The 15,641-nt window shown below is 39.3% G+C and overlaps 1 protein-coding gene across 1 annotated transcript in view; it reads right to left on the minus strand.

The window, feature by feature from the left end:
- TNIP3 (TNFAIP3 interacting protein 3) overlaps positions 1–2,262 on the minus strand; it is a 57,155-nt gene extending 54,893 nt beyond the window's left edge. Inside the window, 1 exon segment of the mRNA XM_029235502.1 lies at positions 2,195–2,262. Coding sequence (XP_029091335.1) covers positions 2,195–2,227 — 33 coding nt within the window. The 5' untranslated portion in view covers positions 2,228–2,262.
- Positions 2,263–15,641: the final 13,379 nt, after the last annotated feature.

Consider the following 15,641-nt stretch of genomic DNA (forward strand, 5'->3'; position numbering starts at 1 on the left):
TACTTGAATAAAAAAATTAAAAAATAAAATAAAATCATACTTAATGGTGAGAAAGAAAGAACATAACCCATAAAATAACATGAGGTCTCATAAATATTTAAAGTTGAGGAGAATTAAGCTGGCAAGAGGTGATGGAGAGATTGAAGATTTAGGAGCCCAAACACTCTTTAGTGACTGGTCTTATTAAGTGGTCCTCACTGCTACTCAGCAACTCATTTTAGTTTTGCACCTCTCTCCTGTCTCTCAGTCTCTCAATGGCCATTTCATATCTTCCCTTATGTTAACCACTGGACTTCACGTTTACCCTCGCATTCATTCTCTGTAGATGTCTTTACCTCACACTTCACAAGGACAATAAAAAACATCAGCCAGGTACCTGTTCTCCTTTGCCTGGATATGTATTGGAAAACGAGCCAATTTCATCAACAAAGTGATAGGGGAAACAGTATCTTAAAGAGAGGTAGAAGTTCCAGTTAAGTCCCCAGCACAGAGCGAGCTAACTTCCAAGAGAGTAGCAATAAGGATGGAGAAGAGGTCTTTAGCACATAAGGAGGAATCCAGAAAACAAAATGAACGGAATGGGGAGGGAAGTCAGTCAAATGAGTCTTGGGGGCTGATAATCAGAGAATATGCAGATCAGAGGTACTGGAGGGGATTCAAATTCTCATCATTAAATTTCTTTCCGGGATTAGACAGGATGGCCACTACAAAGAAGCACACATTTCGTGAAGGAAGGGAGTCTTAACTGGGAGTTAGAGATATGTGTATGGGGGTGGGAGTGAGAAGAGAAGAAAGAAAAGGGGAGGAAAGCCTCCTTGCCCCTCATCATTAGCAGAGAGTCATTTCTAACTCTGAAAAGAAATACTTCTTTTTCAGGGAGAAGTGGGAAGAACACACACCATACTATTTGGTCATTAAATGAATGAAAGAGTTATAGGAATATCCACAACATTTTATTAAGTGAAAAAAGGTGAGTTTAACAAAACAGGGTGTGCACGTGTGTGTGTGTGTGTGTGACAGAAGGAGACACACAGACAGAGCCCAAATGCTGAGAGAGGCTCTCTAGGAGCTGTGGGCATGGAGGGGATTTCAGAGGCGGATACATGTTTGGTGAGGCCTGAGGCTTATACAATTCCAGGACCTCCTTTAAGAGAAAAAGACACAAATCTGTGAATGCTAATTAGTTACAAAAGTAAATATTTGTTTAGGGGAATCCAAGCTTAATTAGCTCCACAATAAATCTGTCTCTACATGATTTTTATAGTATTCTCTATGCTTAGTATAGCTTTTCCACAATGAGCATGAATTATTTTAGAACTAAGAACCAAAGCAGAAGTTATGTAAATTTTTTTTTTTTTTTTCTTTTTGTGGTACACGGGCCTCTCACTGTTGTGGCCTCTCCCGTTGCGGAGCACAGGCTCCGGACGCGCAGGCTCAGCGGCCATGGCTCACGGGCCCAGCCGCTCCGCGGCATGTGGGATCCTCCTGGATCGGGGCACGAACCCGTGTCCCCTGCATCGGCAGGTGGACTCCCAACCACTGCACCACCAGGGAAGCCCTATGTAAATGTTTTTAATGTCAGCCATGCTCTCTAATTTACTTACATTAGATCTCTTTTGAAATGATCATTAGAGACGGTTTCTAATCAGAAGGGCTGCAGAGTTTAAGAGCTTATGTTGTCATTTATGATGTATTTCTAGAAAGTCATGCACAAAATTCCTAGCTTGAGCTTACCCTTGAATTTTACTTGCTTACATAAAGCACTATAGACAAATATCCTAAAACAAGAGGAAAGTCAAAGTCAAACAACTCTAATCAGGAAAACCTTGTTCTTTCATCAAAAAAATGGACGTGAGTTGTGCAGACTTTCGCAACCTAGTGTAAGTGGGTTTACAAAAATGAGGTTAGCGCCTCCCAGTAAAAGAGCTGTCGCTGCAATAAGTGTTCTTTCTTGCGGCTTGAGCTCTGCTTCCCCTGGTATCACGCTTTAAACTGGAAGGAGCTTCTGCTGAGGGTTTCCTTGGTAACAGGAAGTGACTGTGTATGAGAAGTTGGTACTGGTTCACTTTGTCCTCTCAGCCATCAAGGAAGTGCATTACTGTAAATGATTTGGGGACTGTCCCCATGCATTCTTCTCGGTGAACACGCTGCTGAAGGGTGTATTGAGAAACCGCGAAAGAAGATGTTTTCTTACCTTCACAGAACATGGACTTCTGTGACTTGGCATTGGTCCCGGGGTGACCCCTCTGGGATCAGGAGAAACATTCCTCTCAATCAGATCGCAGATTTTATTATCCAGCTCCATGCTTTCACATCTGCCCAGGGGACATGGGAAAGTCACATTTTACAAAGATAATTAAAAATGATTATAATTTTGTGAATGATGTGGAGGTGTTATTAGTGTATGATACCCCTCTAAAATCTCCAGTTCTCTAATTTCATTTTGTATTCATTAGTTGCTGCCATTAGAGAACTCTAAAGAGTATTGGAGTTTAATTTTCACTTACTTGCACATTTATTCCAAGTAATCAAGTAAGATACAGGCAAGTTTAGGGATTTTCACAGTCTGATAACAATGACCAGAGCTGAGCACTCCCAGTAAGCCTGATGCTTTACATCCATATTCTTATTTAGTGGGTATAACAATGCATTACCAGAGTCAGCATTACCTGCGTTATGCAGATGAGCAAACTCAGACTTAGGAAGTTAATTAACTGACTAATTTACATGAAATCACACTGCAGAACATTGGCAGGACCAAGATCAGACGCAGATCTGTAGGGTTCTATGGCCTGTCTCTTGGCTATGTTTGCTGTATGTCTTCAGTTAAACTGAGAACAAATCCCTAAGGAATTATTTGCCACCAAATGGAAATATTAGAGTCAAAGAGTATCTGGAAATTACCTTAAAAAGAACTTAGTCCAACTTGCATCATTTATATGAGAACAAGAATGAATTGCTTACATTCCCATGACTATTAACAGGTAACATCAAAATTTAAATCAGATTTTCTGACTCCAGTCCATTTTTCTTTCCATTATATCATGTTGGCATGATGGAGAAATCTTCTCATTAAAAACACAATTCAAGGGCTTCCCTGGTGGCGCAGTGGTTGGGAGTCCGCCTGTCGATGCAGGGGACACGGGTTTGTGCCCCGGTCCGGGAGGATCCCACATGCTGCGGAGCGGCTGGGCCCGTGAGCCATGGCCGCTGAGCCTGCACGTCCGGAGCCTGTGCTCCGCAACGGGAGAGGCCACAACAGTGAGAGGCCCGCATACCGCAAAAAAAAAAAAAAAAAAAAAGGAAAAAAAACCCCCACAATTCAAGAGAAAAATACATTCATTTTGTTATTTTTCTTTACATAGTTTTTTTTTGCCTTCCTCATCATTTTTCATCCCTTAAAAACAACCCCTTGGAGGCTTCTGGGAAGATGGCGGAAGAGTAAGACGCGGAGATCACCTTCCTCCCCACAGATACACCAGAAATACATCTACACGTGGAACAACTCCTACAGAACACCTACTGAACGCTGGCAGGAGACCTCAGACCTCCCAAAAGGCAAGAAACTCCCCACGTACCTGGGTAGGGCAAAAGAAAAAAGGATAAACAGAGACAAAAGGATAGGGACGGGATCTGCACCAGCGGGAGGGAGCTGTGAAGGAGGAAATGTTTCCACACACTAGGAAGCCTGTTCGCGGGTGGAGACAGAGGGTGGCGGAGGGGGAAGCTTCGGAGCCGCGGAGGACAGCACAGCAACAGGGGTGTGGAGGGCAAAGCGGAGAGATTCCCGCACAGAGGTTCAGGGCCGACCGGCACTCACCAGCCCGAGAGGCTTGTCTGCTCACCCGCCGGGGCGGGCGGGGCTGCGAGCTGAGGCTTGGGCTTCGGTCGGAGCACCAGGAGAGGACTGGGGTTGGCGGCGTGAACACAGCCTGCAGGGGGTTAGTGCGCCACGGCTAGCTGGGAGGGAGTCCGGGGAAAAGTCTGGACCTTCCGAAGAGGCAAGAGACTTTTTCTTCCCTCTTTATTTCCTGGTGCGCGAGGAGAAGGGATTAAGAGCGCTGCTTAAAGGAGCTCCAGAGACGGGCGCGAGCCACGGCGGACCCCAGAGACAGGCATGAGATGCTAAGGCTGCTGCTGCCGCCACCAAGAAGCCTGTGTGCGAGCACAGGTCACTCTCCACACCTACCTTCCGGGGAGCCTGTGCAGCCGGCCACTGCCAGGGTCCCGGGATCCAGGGACAACTCCCCCGGGAGAACGCATGGCGGGCCTCAGGCTGGTGCAACGTCACACCGGCCTCTGCCGCCGCAGGCTCGCCCCGCACTCCGTGCCCCTCCCTCCCCCCGGCCTGAGTGAGCCAGAGACCCCCGAAGCAGCGGCTCCTTTAACCCCGTCCTGTCTGAGCGGGAACAGACGCCCTCAGGCGACCTACATGCAGAGGCGGGCCAAATCCAAAACTGAGCCCCAGGAGCTGTGAGAACAAAGAAGAGAAAGGGAAATCTCTCCCAGCAGCCTCAAAAGCAGCGGATTAAAGCTCCACAATCAACTTGATGTACCCTGCATCTATGGAACACATGAATAGACAACGAGTCATCCCAAATTGAGGAGGTGGACTTCGAGAGCAAGATTTATGATTTTTTCCCTTTTTCCTCTTTTTGTGAGTGTGTATGCTTCTGTGTGAGATTTTGTCTGTATAGCTTTGCTTCCACCATTTGTCCTAGGATTCTATCCATCCGTTTTTTTGTTTTTTAATATTTTTTCTTAATAATTATATTTTTATTTTAATAATTTTATTATATTTTATCTTTATTTTATTTTATCTTCTTTCTTTCTTTTTTCCTTCCTTCCCTCCTTCCTTCCTCCCTTCCTCCCTCCCTCCCTCCCTCCTTTCTTTCTTTCTTTCTACTTCTACTAATTCTTTCTTTCTACTTTTTCTCCCTTTTATTCTGAGCTGTATGGATGAAAGGCTCTTGGTATTGCAGCCAGGAGTCAGTGCTGTGCCTCTGAGGTGGGAGAACCAACTTCAGGACACTGGTCCACAAGAGACCTCCCAGCTCCACATAATATCAAATGGCGAAAATCTCCCAGAGATCTCCATCTCAACACCAGCACCCAGCTTCACTCAACGACCAGCAAGCTACAGTGCTGGACATCCTATGCCAAACAACTAGCAAGACAGGAACACAACCCCATCCATTAGCAGAGAGGCTTCCTAAAATCATAGTAAGTCCACAGACACCCCAAAACACACTACCAGACGTGGACCTGCCCACCAGAAAGACAAGATCCAGCCTCATCCACCAGAACACAGGCACTAGTCCCCTCCACCAGGAAACCTACACAACCCACTGAACCAACCTTAACCACTGGGGACAGACACCAAAAACAACAGTAACTACGAACGTGCAGCCTGCAAAAAGGAGACCCCAAACACAGTAAGATAAGCAAAATGAGAAGACAGAAAAACACACAGCAGATGAAGGAGCAAGATAAAAACCCACCAGACCTAACAAATGAAGAGGAAATAGGCAGTCTACCTGAAAATAATTCAGAATAATGATAGTAAAGATGATCCAAAATCTTGGAAATAGAATAGAGAAAATGCAAGAAACGTTTAACAAGGACCTAGAAGAACTAAAGATGAAACAATGATGAACAGCACAATGAATGAAATGAAAAAGACTCTAGATGGGATCAATAGCAGAATAACTGAGGCAGAAGAACGGATACGTGACCTGGAAGATAAAATAGTGGAAATAACTACTGCAGAGCAGAATAAAGAAAAAAGAATGAAAAGAGCTGAGGACAGTCTCAGAGACCTCTGGGACAACATTAAACGCACCAACATTCGAATTATAGGGGTTCCAGAAGAAGAAGACAAAAAGAAAGGGACTGAGAAAATATTTGAAGAGATTATAGTTGAAAATATCCCTAATATGGGAAAGGAAATAGTTAATCAAGTCCAGGAAGCACAGAGAGTCCCACACAGGAAAAATCCAAGGAGAAATACGCCAAGACACATATTAATCAAACTGTCAAAAATTAAATACAAAGAAAACATATTAAAAGCAGCAAGGGAAAAACAACAAATAACACACAAGGGAATCCCCATAAGGTTAATGGCTGACCTCTCAGCAGAAACTCTGCAAGCCAGAAGGGACTGGCAGGACATATTTAAAGAGATGAAGGAGAAAAACCTGCAACCAAGATTACTCTACCCAGCAAGGATCTCATTCAGATTTGATGGAGAAATTAAAACCTTTACAGACAAGCAAAAGCTGAGAGAGTTCAGCACCACCAAACCAGCTTTACAACAAATGCTAAAGGAACTTCTCTAGGCAAGAAACACAAGAGAAGGAAAAGACCTACAATAACGAATCCAAAACAATTAAGAAAATGGGAACTTTTTCTTTTCCCGTGACTTTTAGGTTTTACTTTTTGTTACTGTGACTAGTAGTCTGAGTGTGCTACTGGCTATAAGGGGGAGAAACAAACTGCTCAATGAAGAAGTTACTCTGTGTAAATGTGCTGTAGATCCACAAGTCATGGTGTCTTAATTATTTCGTAATTGAGAGCTTTAACAGTTGTGGCTTAAAGAGATAATGGAAGAGAAAAGATTTGCTCACAAACTTTTCAGAGTAGCATCGGCCTCGGGCAAGAGTGAATATTTCTAGAGTTCAACCCAAGGCTATGTGGCTTAATAATTTAAATAAATATCTAAAAATGGTCTTTGCATGTCTGAAACAAAAGCCTGGAGGATCGGGATATTTCTTATAAACATGGACTCTGTTACTGCCCTCTATCTGCATTCTTGGTTGGATCCCTGTTTATCTCCTCTCTGCTTTTTGTGATGTGCCAGGTCGCTGAACTGATGCCACATACCCCACCCAAACCTCTTGTGGCTGCTCCCTGGAGGACCGCGTGGACAGAGGAGCCAGATTGGAGTGGAGATAAGGTGCAGCTGCAGGTGCTGTTCAGACGGCGAAAGGTTACAGGTGAGCATAGTTCTGTAGAAACCACATCTTCCTATAACTTACCTACGGAGTTAAGGTTTGGCCATCTTACTGGAACTATTCTGCACCAGTAAAACATTCTTGTTCACAAGGGCAGAGCAACAGATGAGACAGGATACAGCGTCTATAACTACACACTCTTTCAACAGGAGATATTGTGATACATGCAAACCTTGGCCTTTTTGTCTGGCTGAATGTTAGCCATTGTGCAGTTCTCACCTTAAGTATGGGAGCGTGACAAGACCCTAGATCGCATGAGATGTTCCAGCTATGTATTTCCCTAGTTGTATTTCCATAGTGTATTTCCTACATTAGGTAGCTTATTACACTTGATTGCATGTTTACTCACATGTATCCTCCATTAGATTAGAAACTCCTGGAGGCAGGCACGGGTTTGGCTTGCTTATCATTGTAACTCCAGAGTCTCAGAGTGATTATGAAATGTTTGACAAGAGAACAGATAGTCAAGAACAGCTAGGTCTGAGGTCAACAAGGATGCCAGGTAGTCCTGAAGGACGGGGCGCTTGTATTAAAAAGTCACGTGTAGGCTGCTCATCTGTTCTCTCTAGATGCGTTGTCTCCATGGGATCTATATGATTTCTTCCCTCCTCATCTCAGTAGTCAGCCTCTGGGAGAAGGAGGTGACAAAGTCCTAACAGCTATGGAGATTGTAACAGGGCACACAGCTTCCTGCTACCAGCCATAGAGCTTTAGGCATCAGCAAGCAGCGTTCTGGAGGGATGTCGGAGCTGTGGAGTCCTTCCAAATTCCCTGGAATCAAACCTGTAGTCAGGTTGATGCTTGAGAAGAAATATAAGTCAGGATAAAATCTTGTCCGAGGGCAAGTAGGAAGCATGATTCTCTCCTCTCCTAACAAGTTTTCTGAGTTTTTATTGAGAGAAAAATGACACCGTTTTTAGATCTTAGATCTCCTGGGTAGACTGAGCCTAGAACACCAAGGTTTGTTAGGATGTGAGTTTCTCTACTCCAGGGAGCAGGGACCCTGTTGGAGGAACAGCAGAAAGACGAAGAAGTCATGCAAATATTGCTACTCTCCCTACTATTTATTATGGGGTTGAAAACACACAAAATACACCCTCTAACAGGGATACAGGAGGGACATAGCTTGAGAGCTTTATGGGTCAATAGGGGATAGATTCCTTGGTGTTTTTGTTACTATTTCTTTTGAATATGGCAGACTATCATGAAGGTTGTTCTTTATTTACTTAAAATTCCATTCTTTTGAAGAAGCAGAGACTATAAAAAGTGAATACTCTTAAAGATTCAGGTGATAGGAAACATAATTCCCAACCAGCATTGTGAATAAGTTAAGCCTGTTACGTTAAGCTTGACCTGAAGGTCAAGAAAACCTTGGCATTTTAGCGTTTGTATCACGTGGTTAAAGCTTTTGCACAGTGCTCTGCAGAGTAAATATGCTCATGCTGATTTATTGAAAACAAAATTAAGCTAGCTATACACACAGAGCAAAGTTATATATTTTATTGTGAATGTTGAATGATGGCAGAGAATGCCAGCCCAAAATATGCCACTTAAGCATAAGGATTATTTTGAACAAAAGATACTTGAAAAACAGCAGATACAAAAAAAAGCATTCTGATCTCCCCTTTTTCTTCCTGAAAACAGGAGATAAAACTCCCTTGTGAAAGATGTCCCCCTATACTAGGAAGAAAGAAGCATTCTTATCAAGGATGGGAAATTAAGACAAAGAGAAATCTGTACAAACAGACCTTGTTAAAATAATTCTTATCTTCCTTTAGCCTCATCATATGTTTCAGTTACTTTTCCCTAATTGTCTTTCTTTGATCAATTTAGTATAAAACCATTGTATACTAGGTTTTGCCATTTCTTTGGGTCTTCATTTCCTAACCTCTTAGGCTCCCATGTCACCAAAAACTTGTTTGTGCGATTTTCTCCTATTAAGCTGTCTTTTCTTGCAGAGCCCATTCAAGAATTTTCCTCCCCTACACTGTACTTGGAAATAAGCATTTCAACAGGAACATTAAGTTATATATTTTACAATTGTATCTATATCAAAAAAGCAAAGTAGATAAATTAGATCTGGTTACACTCATCTGTTATAACCACATTTTGGTGTCAACTATAGTTTTCCTTTAATTTATCAAAATGTATCTCTTCTTTACACAATACCAAGTTGTGACATTCTCTAGGAATGTTGGAAGACTAAACTTTGGAAGTCTAATTATAATATTTTCCCTAGTATCTCATTGCTGTTTAATATTGACTATATATTTAGGTAAAACATATGATCAAATAAAACAATATTATCTTAAAACTATTCTCTTAACTCAAATCTATATTGTTATAGCTGAATTTCATTGGGACAAATATTTGAAAGGACTTTTTTAAGGAACAGCCACTGGTAAAATAATTTTATTCAAATTATTTTAAATTATTGCAAAGAAGGTGAGAAAGTGATACTTTTAATAACTATAGCTGAAGTATTAAGTAATTTGGACCCCCATATACTTGAGAGCTGTATAAAAATTTTATAATAGGAGAAGTAGTTTACCTTTCTATTTACTTGATCTTTAAGTAATACTTATTTAAACTATATCAGTTTAAATGAGAATTTTTCACATCTGTGTTGGAGTTTCATTTCAAGATGTGACTACAGTTCTCGATTTTAATTCACCAGCAGTTTTGAAGTTTGCAGCAGTACATAAAAGTACAGAGCCAAGTGAGGCAGCTTGCAAGCTGAATCTACAGCTGATTCGTCTATGGATGGTGAGGAAATAATGGAATAAATTATGGAGACATTTCTTCTGCATAAAATTTTTGGGAGATCTCAGATTTGGTAATAGCTTCACCAAAAGTCACAAACTGACATATGACAATTTGATGTCTTATCTTGTGATCATGTGTCTCAATTCTCTTGTCTAGCTGATAAAGTGAGAGCCACATTTTGTTGGATCCCTTGCATTAGCTTTGTTAGAGGTGGTACATAATACACTGAATCAAATCATTATGAGTTATTAGTATGCGTAGAGTAAACCTACGTATTGAATGAGAAGTGCTTCTGAAAACTTTGTACAGAGCTATATTATAAACAGGTTCATTTGCAGTTGGAAATATTGCATTGATTAAATGATGCCTCTAGAGGGCACTCTGCATTCAGTTCAGGTAGAAACTAGTTTCTGATGTTGCTCACATTTTCTGTTATATTTATTTTGAATTTTGAGGTCAGCAGAGAGAGAGAAGTGTGTGGTGTGTACATTTGTAATAATTGTAGCTTTTTTTTTACCGAATTTTAAACTTTTAATAAAAATTTTCTTTCTTTTTTAATAAAGTTTTTTTTAATTTGCAGTTGTTGTTTGACATTTATGTAATAGACTTACACTGAATAGCTTTCCTACTATAGTGGTAAGTTAACTTTGTTAAAGATTGAAATGGTCTATATTCATTTTCTTTCTTTCTTTCTCTGTTTTTTTCAGTGTTCATATGGATGTGAAATTGATGAGCCTAGAATTTCTTTTTGTGCTAGAAATTAGGAAATACTTAAAGAACTGGTTAAACATGGGACAGTTTCACATCAAAATAAGTAATGATATAAATGCATTATAACTCATTAAATAAAATAGGATTAGTTAATTTATACTGATAAAAAATTTAGAAATAGACATAAATGGGGACAGGAGAAATCTTTTTTCTTTACGTTAGAATACCTACTAATAAATGTAGAAGAAATTATGGTATCAGAAATTCACTATTTGGCAGCCATCATAGTAATAATTTAAATAGGAAATATTAATGGATGCTAAAACTCATGCCTGAAATTTTGATGAGGAATGGCATCTTTACATCATTTCATAGGATCTCCCCCCCCCAATACTTAGCTAATACTAAAGGAAATACGGAAGAGTAACTTTACATTGGAGAATATTGGCAGACTCCACCTTAACGAAATGATCAAGAATAAAATCACCTGTAATGAGAAAAATCCAAACTGACCATCTGATAGGATGCATCAAAACATAGCTTCACATCTGTGGTATTCCTGCTAAAAATGTATAAAGTGTTAGGTCATGAAAGTCAAGCAAGACTGGGAAACTGTCCCAGATTGAAAGAGGCTAAAAATCATGAAAACTACATGCAATCTATGTTCCTGGATTGGATCCTTCTTTGTCTAGGAAAGACACGAACAGAATAATTGGCAAAAACTTGAATGGCTTTGAGGATTATATGATAGTATTGTTACAATGTTCGTTTTCTGATTTTGATTCAAAGGGGATCAGAATTTGCCACACTCAAAATATGCCACTTTGATATGAAGATTATTTTGAGTTGAAGAATCAGCAAGTATGGTAAGAGTTATCAGCCCTCCTTGATCTCCCTAAAAGCAGGGCATAAATTTCCTTTTGTGAAGGTGGCATAAATTTTGCCCTTTTCCTATACCAGGATGAGAAGAACAACTCATCACCGGAGATCAAAAGCCGGCAACCAAAATGAGTCTGCATAAACAAGCCTTACTAAAATAGCCCATATATTTCCTAGTTACTTCCATACAATTTATTGTCCCCTGAAGCCCAAACACTATTTCCTTTGCTAAGAAGGGTATAGAAGCTCCTGAGTCTAACTTCTTCTTTGAATTTCTTTTCTGTGAAATCCCATGAAAATACAAATATTAATAAATGTGTATTCCTTTTCTCCTGTTAATCAACCTTTGTCGGTTAAATTAGCAGGCCCCCCCGACACTGAACCTAAGAGGGTAGAGGAAAAGTTTTTTTCTTTCTTGTGGTTACATGGGAGAATGTCCTTGGTTGTAGGAAATGCACACGAAATAATTCAGTGTTAATTTATTTCTGAATGGCTCAGTTAAAAAAAAAAAAGAAAGAAAGATCTTGATACACTTAGAAATTCTTGGGAGTTTGAAATTATTTTAAAATAAAAAAGTACATAAATAGTAAACCTAAAAAAATAAAATCGGTTTGACACTTTACCTTATACTCAATGTAGAAATCATCTTATGAAAATGAAATTAGCATTTCATTATATTGCAGAAACTAAGATGCAGGCCTATAAATCTTCTTGGAGATTTGTGGAATTAGTGCAAACCGAAACAAAGCAAAGATGATTTAGGGTTTTGCTTTTCTAAAAGAATGTGGAGGAAGAGCATGTGTGTGAATCCAATTACTTTGATAATCTGTTCTAACCCAAGGATTCCAAAAATGAAATGAGCTATTTCCACCATAATATTTAAAGCCCAGGTAGGAAAAAACACAAAATAAATAAACAAAACTCCCAAACTTTGAATGTCTTCATCTTTGCTCTGTAATGTCTGGCATTTCACCTCCCTGTGGACTTCTCATAATAAACATATTAAAAATTGTTGAAATCCTCAGATTATAGAAGCCTGCCTTTGGAAATGTGGGTTAGTGCTAAAATCCATGCACAATAGAAAAAGAAAAAACCCAAGCTCAGTAAGACTTTTTTTCTCATTTAATTCAACAAATATTTCTTTAAAACTTCTTTGTGTAATAAAGCCCATTAACCTTCAAGAGCTTATGTCCTCATGATTTTGGGTGAGATTCCAAAAGAAAGAAATGCGCATAAAGGGAGTGTTTTTCTTTCATTAATTACTTTTTTTTTAAAACACAATGATATGACTTTTGGCATCAAGGGATAGCACAGGGGTTTAAAATGGATTTTTAGGGACTTCCCTGGTGGTCCAGTGGTTAAGAATCCGCCTTCCAATTCAGGGGATGCGGGTTCGATCCCTGGTCGGGGAACTAAGATCCCACATGCTGCGGCACAACTAAGCCTGCATGTCGCAACTACTGAGATTGCGCACCACAACTAGTGAGCCCGTGTGCTGCAACTACAGAGCCCACATGCTCTGGAGCCTGTGCGCCACAACTACAGAAGCCCTTGCACCACACACCACAACTAGAAAGACCCCGCATGCCTCAACTAAGACCTGAGGCAGACAAAAATAAAATAATAAATAAATAAATAAAATGGATTTTTATCACAGCATTATTTTTAGATTCAAAAACTATAAAATAAAACTATTGTTGACCTTGTGTATTTCTGAGTAGAGAGAATGGATCATTTATTCTTGAGTGAAATGGAAAAAAACAACACTGGTTTCTCTTTGTTATAAAACATCAAATCATTGAATTCGGAAGGAAATTATCAAGGGTCATGATTATGCGGGAAACCAGCAAAGTGAAACAGTTATTTGGTATAAGTTGTTTTTTGTTCTTCAGACATCTTTACAAGATTGACATAAAAGCAATTCAGGTATTTGTATAAATGCAACTACACCAAGACTAGAGGAGGCGTTCCTAAAACACGGTAAGTTAGAATACTTGGCAGAAAAAGCAAATCTCACATTTAACTGGCACTTTTGAGATCAAGTGAAAAAAAAAAAAAAATCATCTCCAAAGGCCAGGTAGCATTCTGTAGTGAAAACAAGACCAGCAGGTGGGTGAGGTGACATTGTTCTGATGAGCGATGACAGAATAGATGGGAAACAGTAGCATTCTACTAAAAAAACGACATTCACCTTTACTCACCTGACACTTGTTGAAATATGTACAAACACACAGTCCTCTGGCCAGGCTAGTCACAGCAATGGCAGCGTCTACTGAGCCAGACACTGCACTAAGCACTGTATATGCTTTATCGCATTCACTCCATAGAAGGCCTCCTTGAGGTAGGAACTGCTTCCCCTGTCTTACAGGTGAGGAAACTGAGGTTCACAGAGATGAAGTAACTTGCCCAAGGTGAGCTCTTCTCATTGCATTTCATTGAGCACAGCTTTTGTGTAGATTGCCAAAGGTAAAGAATTAGAAGAGATCACCAGTTCTAATACTGGTAGAAACAGATCTTTTTAATAAACAGTTCATTTTTCTATATAAGTACTTTTTTTTAAAAAAAAAGACAGTAAGAAAAGAAAGGGCCACATACGATGTTCGGTTTTTAAGAGCTAAAAATTAGGAACTTGTTCAGGAAGTAATTGCGTGTGCTTGACTGTGCAATGGAGATCATAGCACAATTAAATTCAGAATTCCAGTGAAGTTTGGAAAACTAAAGAATTGGTCAGACTTAGTCATTAAAAATGGAATTATAAATAGCCAGGGAAAAGTATTTAGTTGTGAAGATGAAAAGAATTAATAATTACTTAAAAATATACATTCATATCAAATATAAGTATGTATATCTAGTAGCATTTTCAGTAATAAAGACTTTTATAATTAATATAATAGTAATACAACTTTAATATAGAATAAAATTGTGGTAAATTTACCTTTTTCCTTTCTATGCACATATATATTTTTGTAAATTGGGGCTAGGGGTATATAAAGTATTGTATTTTTTTTCTGATTAATATATCATCAGAGTATTAAAGGCCTTTCCTTCAGTAAAGAGATCCATGAGTAGCATAGAAATTCAATTTAAAACATTCAAGAACAAATATGAACAGACTTGGCTCAAAGTATTAGGCTTAATGAACTTAAACCAGTTAGAAAGTTATCAGTACAATGTAAAAGTTGTGCTCATCAAGTAGATGGCTGTTCAGAGTTAAGAAACTTGATTTTTGACTTAACTGTTAAAGATTTTGAGTGTCCCTTAACATCTAGGGCCAAGTTTAAGTACACATAAGATCTATTCTAAGCCTAGCTATAAAGCTAAACATAACTAAAATTGTGCGGGACTTCCCTGGTGGTCCAGTGGTTTAGACTCCGTGCTCCCAATGCAGGGGGCCTGGGTTCGATCTCTGTTCGGGGAACTAGATCCCACATACGGCAACTAAAAGAGCCCGCCCGCCGCAAGGAAGATTCCACACATGGCAACTTAAGCTCCCGCGTGCCACAACTAAGACCCCGCAGCCAAATAAGTAAGTAAATAAATAAATATTAAAACAAACAAACAGAAAACCAAAATAGTGGGATTCACCCAAGAATTCTGAAGGAATTTGAGGACAAATTTAGGATTTTTCCTCAATATTTATTAGCCAACACAGAAATAAGGCTTGCTAATACTATTTTAATTATGAATAGCCATGTAAGAAATTCAAAGACCTTATCAGTGAGAAGTAGAATTTATGATACAGATTTACTAACATGAAAGTAATTTAAGCAGTGGAAAGAAAAGTTTCTGTAAGGACAAATCTTGCTTGATTGATTAAATACACACATAAAATCTCTCCACTAAGATTATAGGCAAAGGCAATTTTAAAAATTGAATGCATATAAAAACGTTTTGTCATGTTTTAAAAATAGATTCTAGAAAAGAACTGAAGGGAGTAAGATAATAGACAAATTTCTGGGTGAGCATAGCGACCTGGTTTCTCTTAGGGATCTGGGCTAGGAAAGATTTCATTTTTTTTTTTTTTTTGTAAACTACAGGAAAAGAAAGGTAAACAGTAGCAATGAATGACATTTTAATAGACTTTGCAAACCAAAATGTTAAAGCAAAAGGAATGGACTACAGGAAAGGTACAAAAACTTAAAGGAATGGGCTGAAAAGTAGTACATGACCTTCATTGTAGAGACTCACATTCAGAGAAAATATAACCCGAAACATATGAGTTTGATATCTGCGGCCTAAATTTTTAGTTACAAAGAGGTTTACATGGCAATG

Source organism: Monodon monoceros, unplaced genomic scaffold, assembly GCF_005190385.1.
Source record: "Monodon monoceros isolate NGI ecotype Baffin Bay Population unplaced genomic scaffold, NGI_Narwhal_1 Super_Scaffold_20, whole genome shotgun sequence".
Classification (NCBI taxonomy): domain Eukaryota; kingdom Metazoa; phylum Chordata; class Mammalia; order Artiodactyla; family Monodontidae; genus Monodon; species Monodon monoceros.